This window comes from Mercurialis annua, linkage group LG4, assembly GCF_937616625.2.
Source record: "Mercurialis annua linkage group LG4, ddMerAnnu1.2, whole genome shotgun sequence".
NCBI lineage: Eukaryota > Viridiplantae > Streptophyta > Magnoliopsida > Malpighiales > Euphorbiaceae > Mercurialis > Mercurialis annua.
Window position 1 is genome coordinate 41,722,751 of NC_065573.1, and position 6,511 is coordinate 41,729,261.

The 6,511-nt window shown below is 35.9% G+C and overlaps 1 protein-coding gene across 1 annotated transcript; it reads left to right on the plus strand.

The window, feature by feature from the left end:
- The first annotated feature begins 318 nt into the window (after positions 1-318).
- Positions 319-3,862, plus strand: LOC126678070 (probable aquaporin NIP5-1). The gene is made up of 4 exons (XM_050372941.2): positions 319-1,012; positions 2,030-2,449; positions 2,913-2,974; positions 3,398-3,862. Exons 1-4 carry the CDS (start codon positions 800-802, stop codon positions 3,585-3,587), a joined length of 885 nt encoding a protein of 294 aa, XP_050228898.1. The 5' UTR covers positions 319-799; the 3' UTR covers positions 3,588-3,862.
- The last annotated feature ends 2,649 nt before the right edge of the window (positions 3,863-6,511 follow it).

Genomic DNA, 6,511 nt, shown 5'->3' on the forward strand with positions numbered 1-6,511 from the left:
TAAAAATGAAGAGATCGCAACGTGCAAAATAATTTTAACGAGAGAAGTGGAAAGCTATTGATCATATATCAATGAGCTGCAAGTTAAAATGTACATACTTGACATATTTTTATGAAAGTCGTGAGATTAATTTACTTCATACATTTAATTTTTTTTCAATAAAACACTTTTTCTAATTTATTTATAATAATTTTTTCATTTTAAATTTATAAAAATATTCTTTGTAGAAATAATGATAAAATATCCCCTCCTCTTCTATGATTAAAAAAAACAATTGAGGTGATGTGATGGTCATTGACTTTGATCATGTTGAGTTAAGGGGCTGTATGTTTATAAAAACCATAGATGCATTATCGTTTCTTGCTTACCCCTTCCCTCTCAATCTCATCTAACTATCGTTCTCTCTGTCTTTCATCTCCGCCCTCCGACCACACCACACATATATACAGATGCCTTTGTTTTTCTTTCGCTTAGCTTCTTAATTCACTCCGCTTTGTTCACACTGGATCACTCCACTCTCATTCTTCCTTAAACATACCCTTATAAAAACATTTCGATTATGTAAACTTCCTACTTCTCAATTTCTTACATAAAAAACCCCCAAAAAAAAAAGTAGTTTTGTCAATTTTTTTATGTGATCTACGAGAGTTTAATCCCGGTCCGTCCTTTAGAAACTAGCTGGTGAATCAAACCGGCTTGTTTTCTGAAAGCTTTAACAAGCATGTAAGGAAAAAAAAAATATAATTCCAGTTTTGTATCGGTACAATAAATTATTACTGACAGATAAGAAACGTAACAAATGGCGGAACCCGAGGCTGCAGTGTCGGCGCCTAATACGCCAGGGACGCCGGGAGGGCCGCTGTTTCCGTCGCTGAGGATAGACTCACTGTCATATGATCGGAAGTCGATGGCAAGATGCAATAAATGCCTTCCCCTGAATGCACCAACTTTTGGTCAACCCAATAGCTGCTTCATCGACTTCCCTGCACCTGACGTGTCTCTTACCCGTAAGGTACATATTTTTATTATTTTAATGATTTAGATGCCTAAAGTTGAACTTTTAGTATAAAGTACGTATAGGCGCATCATTTATTATAGCGTGCTCTTAACTGAATTATTGGACTACGTAATATGTATCTCTATTTCATCCTCCAATAATAACACTATTAAATTTATCACTACCATATTTATAAATTAAATTTGGATGCGAAACAAATTGGTTCTTCTATCGATGTCATTAATTATATTTTTTTGTTAATTAAACAATTACTATCATTTTACCTGTTGACTTTTTTAGCAATTAGCGTGTTTAGAATAATGATAAATTTGTTTGAAATTAATTTAAATTATTTTTTACTTTAGGGATCAAATAGAATATTATTTTTGATCAATAATGTCATCATTTAATAGAAGGAAGACACATAAAGTGAAATAAAACCGACATGGGGTATAAACGATCGATAAAGATAATTGATCAAAACACATATGGTGAAAATATAAAATCATAGAAAACAACAATAGGTAATGATTTAGAGCATTTAAAGGTCTCTTTAAAAAAGTTATATTTTTAATGTGTTTAATACTTTTTTCGTCATAAATAAATATGTCACTTTATTATTTCTGACATCTTATATACATGGGTAATTTAATTAGTTTGTGTTATAGTAGAAGTGGAAATCAAATACTTTTATAGAATAAATCCATAAATAAAAAAAGGGTTAATGTTAAAAAAAATCACTACCACTTTTTTTCAAATTCATGCACGGTGCTGAGGTGACACTCATTGGTGTCAAATTTGTTATCAAAAATTGTACGGTCATTTTATAAATTTAAATAATTCTGAAATTTAGAGAAAATCATTAACTTGAGTATGAAGTAGTGATTATATATGATCATATAAAATTAAAGATTATGATCATTATCTCAGAAAGAATAATATATGTGCGGTCTATGGATGAAGTAAATAACAGTTAAAGCATTGATAAATTAAAAACTAATTGGTTAATGTGGGCATGAATTGGTGACGAAGCTTGGAGCGGAATTTGTGGGAACATTCATGTTGATATTTGCAGCAACTGCGGGACCCATAGTGAATCAGAGGTACAATGGAGCAGAAACTTTGATCGGCAATGCAGCATGTGCTGGACTAGCGGTGATGATAATAATTCTATCAACCGGGCACATTTCCGGAGCTCACTTGAACCCGTCCCTAACCATTGCCTTTGCTGCGCTCCGTCACTTTCCCTGGGTGCAAGTGCCTGCCTACATTGCAGCACAAGTATCAGCATCTATCTGTGCATCTTTCGCTCTTAAAGGAGTCTTTCACCCTTTTATGTCTGGTGGTGTTACTGTTCCATCTGTTAGCATAGGCCAAGCTTTTGCCCTCGAGTTTGTTATCACTTTTAATCTCTTGTTTGTTGTCACTGCTGTTGCAACTGACACCCGTGCTGTAAGTAGTTTCTAATTTTCTAGTTCATAAGTAAAATTAAAGGCTAGATCGCTCAAAATACTCGATTTTGTTTGACCTTTTTATTTATATAGCCAGATTTTTCAAAAACACAATAATTCTAACCTAAATTCGATAAGTACATTTCAATTGCAGTCGATTATAATTTTGAAAAAGAAAAGATATTTTCCTTTTATGACTTTCCTTCAATTTTGTTCAATTGTAATTTTAATAATTATCTTTTGATTGAAAAATGTTAGATTTAATTATAAATTAAAAAAATTGACTTCTATTTATTAATATGTTAAGTTAACTACAATATAAATTTATTTATTAAAATCATGCTGAAATTGATATTTTATTTGGACTATAAATAAAAAGAATTGAAAAGATTAAATATTGTAAAGTGATTAAACTAAACTTTTAATGATATTAATAGAGGCTGGCCTATATCAATATTCCACAGGTGGGGGAGTTGGCCGGAATAGCAGTCGGAGCGACAGTTATGCTCAATATTCTTGTTGCTGGGTGAGTTGTAATTCTCCTCTCCAATTTTTTGTCTGCCTGTTTGTTGTCAACTATGTTGCGACGATGAGCTATGATTTTATTTTATGAAAGATAGTTTTTAAATATATTTTTCAAAAAGAAAGATCAGCTATAATTATTTTCTATATGAAAGGTAGTTCTGTATTTATAAATATATGTACTTGACTATCATTGAAATTTATGTCTAAGATTAAACTTAATGTGTTCACAGAGTTGGTATGTAAGTGAAAATAAAATAAAAAAGAGAGATTTTGATGCTTACATATTTCTTGCTTAACATATTCCAAAGTTAAAACAGCATATTATAAAGTTGTAGTAGTTCAAAGTTTAATTGGAAACGAATATTTGTTCAAGATCAAATTTGAAGATTAGATTGTTATGAGGTTTCAATTTTGAACGTGTTAGGCCGTCTAGTGGTGGTTCAATGAATCCCGTGAGGACACTAGGCCCCGCGGTGGCTGCAGGAAATTACAGAGCATTGTGGATATACATGGTGGCGCCCACACTTGGGGCCCTCGTTGGTGCTGCGACTTACACCGCTGTGAAGCTCCGAGAGGACGAAGTGGGTCCTCCCCGCCGAAGCTTCCATCGCTAAAAAAAAGTGCTCAACTATTGTGTGTGCAATTATTATGAAGCTATGTATAAAGGTATTGAAATAAAAGGCGGTGTGACTACAAGTCAACTGCTGCAGTGAATTTGAATAATGGTGCAAAAGGAGTGGTGCTGCTCATCGTCTCTCTTTTGCTGTTGTTTTCATACTTTTGGTATTTGATTGTGTTGTTGCTTGCTTGTCATCCATTTTCTGGAATGCATAATGATATTCAATAAGTTGTAATTCGTGCTTTCTTAATCACAGAACTGTTTGATTTATATCCCGGGTCCATGAATAATTATATATTTTTCTTTATTTTATAATAACTCAGATTTTCATCTTATATAGATAATAAATCTTTCGCCTTAAATAATATTCTATGAGAATAGACACATCTCGATAATAACGAGTCTGATCAATATCATGATTATTATCAGGTCGTCAAATGCGCGAATAAGGGTTTCTATAGACCTTTATAATTTGCGAGTGCGAGAATTTAGCGATTTTTAAGTCAAATTTGGGTGGAAACATGCCAATAAAAAAGATTCATTATATGAGGCCATGCGTTTTTTCGGCCTAATTTGAATGTTTAGGCCTCCGAAATTGCGCTTTTATGTTTTCCATTAAGGTATTCATCCATTTTAGCTTTTGATGCGGATCTGCCTCTAATGCAGAATTGGGGTCTTTCATCTTTCTACACGCATACACGTGGGGCCTTAAAACGCAGGGAGGTAGTTGATTGAGCTGAAGGCTCCAGAAAAGTGTTTCGCCAGGTCGTCGAAATGCGCGAATAAGGGTTTCCACGGACCTTTATAATTTTCGAGCGCACAAATTTGGCAATTTTTAAGTCAAATTTGGGTGGAATCAGGCCAATAAAAAATACTCATCAAATGAGCTCATGCGCTTTTTGGCCAAATTCAATCGTTTAAGCCTCTAAAATTGAGCTTTTATGTTTTCCGTTAAGATATCCATGCATTTTAGCTTTCGATGCAGATTCGCCTCTAATGCAGAATTAAGGTCTTTCATCTTTCTACACGCATACATGTGAGCCCTAAAATATAGGGAAGTAGTCATTGATTGAATTGAAGGCTCCGGAAAAGCATTTTGCAAAATCGTCGAAATGCGCGAAGAAAGGTTTCCATAAACCTTTATAATTTGCGAGTGCATGAATTTAGCGATTTTTAAGTCAAATTTGGGTGGAAACAGGCCAATAAACAATACTCAATATATGAGCCCATGCGCTTTTCGGCCAAATTCGATTGTTAGGCCTCCGAAATTGCGCTTTTACGTTTTCCGTTAAAGTACTCATCTATTTGGCTAATAATCACCGACGGTCCTCGACTTTTACCCTAACCTTCCGTAAACCCCCCAACCTTTCAAAAGCTTCCCTAAACCCCCCAACCTTTGTGGCGGCGCCATTCACGGCTCTTATAGACGAAACTACCCTTTTGGTTTTGGCGGTTGTCCTTTTTTTTGGAAAAAAACAAATAGTGGCGCCACATGTTAATTGACACGTCATTTAATGTCAAAACAAAATTGAAACACCCAAAATACCCCCTAAAAAATTAAACCAAATCAAATTTACTTAATCAAACCCAACCCACGGTCAATCCGCCCGCCAACCCGAACCACTCACTGCACCCGCCGCCGACCACCACCCGCCGCCGACCCATCGGAATCTGCTCTTGGAGAGCAGATCTGAATCTGTTCTCCAATCTGTTCTCCAAGAACAGATCTGAAATCTATTCTTGGAGAACAGATGCACATCTGTTCTCCAAGAACAGATGTGCAGAAGACGAGCAGCAGCTCGTCTTCTGAAAAACGGAGAAGACGAGCTGCTGCTCGTCTTCTCAGGGAAGACGAGCATCAGCTCGTCTTCTCATCGTCTTCTCGGATCTGAGAAGACGGTCGTCTTCTCAGGTGAGAAGACGACGAGCTTGGTCGTTTTCTCACCTGAGAAGATGACCGGAGGCGGGTTCGGTTGTGGCGGTTCGGTTTCGATAATTCAGTGGTTTGAATGGGTTGATTTGCTTTGATTTTTTATTTTTGTTTTAATTAAATTTTAATAGTTGTAAGGGTGTTTTGGGGTTTTCAATTTTTTTTAAGATATTTTGCCACATGTCAGATGACACGTGGCGCCGTCTTTTTTTTTTTTTTAGAATTGTAGCCGCCAAAAAAAGACGGCGCTTAGGGGTATTTTCGTCCATAAGGACCGTGAATGAGCGCCGCCATAAAGGTTGGGGGGTTTAGGGAAGCTTTTGAAAGGTTGGGGGGGTTTACAGAAGCTTAGAGCAAAGGTCGAGGACCGTCGGTGATTATTAGCCCATTTATTTTAGCTTTTGATGCAGATCCGTCTCTAATGCAGAATTAGGGTCTTTCATCTTTCTACACGCATACACATGGGGCCTTAAAATGTAAGGATGTGGTCGTTGTTTAAATTGAAGGCTCCGGAAAAGCGTTTCACCAGGTTGTCGAAATGTGCGAATAAGGGTTTCCACAAATTTTTATAATTCTCGAGTGCACGACTTGGACGATTTTTAAGTCAAATTTAAATGGAAACGTGCCAATAAAAAATATTCAATAAATGAGATCATGCGCTTGTATACACCTATTTTTCGGACAAGTAAAAAGTGATAAGGAACTGAAGCGTCCCATGATGATTTCTAGAGAAATCTGTCCGGGTGACGAGTTTTTGATCGGCTTTTTGGAATCTAAGCAGGCGTAGTCTGTGCACAATTGTAAATTTGGAGGATTAAAAACGCAATTAGGCGTAAATAGCCCATAAAAATTCAAATGAATTGTAATATAAGTCTAGAAATTAGACTAATTGCAATTTCTTAGACGTTTATAAGCCAATTTGCACGTTTTACGGACTGGAATTGACCATAACCACACCTATAGGGCCTAAGGAACCTTCTTTTGAGACT

What these genes read in the sequence shown, in the direction of transcription:
- LOC126678070 (XM_050372941.2), top strand. Translation starts at nt 800, where the DNA reads ATGGCGGAACCCGAGGCTGCAGTGTCGGCGCCTAATACGCCAGGGACG. An exon ending in TTGCAACTGACACCCGTGCT is followed by an intron (nt 2,450 to 2,912) that starts GTAAGTAGTTTC and finishes AATATTCCACAG; the next exon opens with GTGGGGGAGTTGGCCGGAAT. An exon ending in CTCAATATTCTTGTTGCTGG is followed by an intron (nt 2,975 to 3,397) that starts GTGAGTTGTAAT and finishes TGAACGTGTTAG; the next exon opens with GCCGTCTAGTGGTGGTTCAA.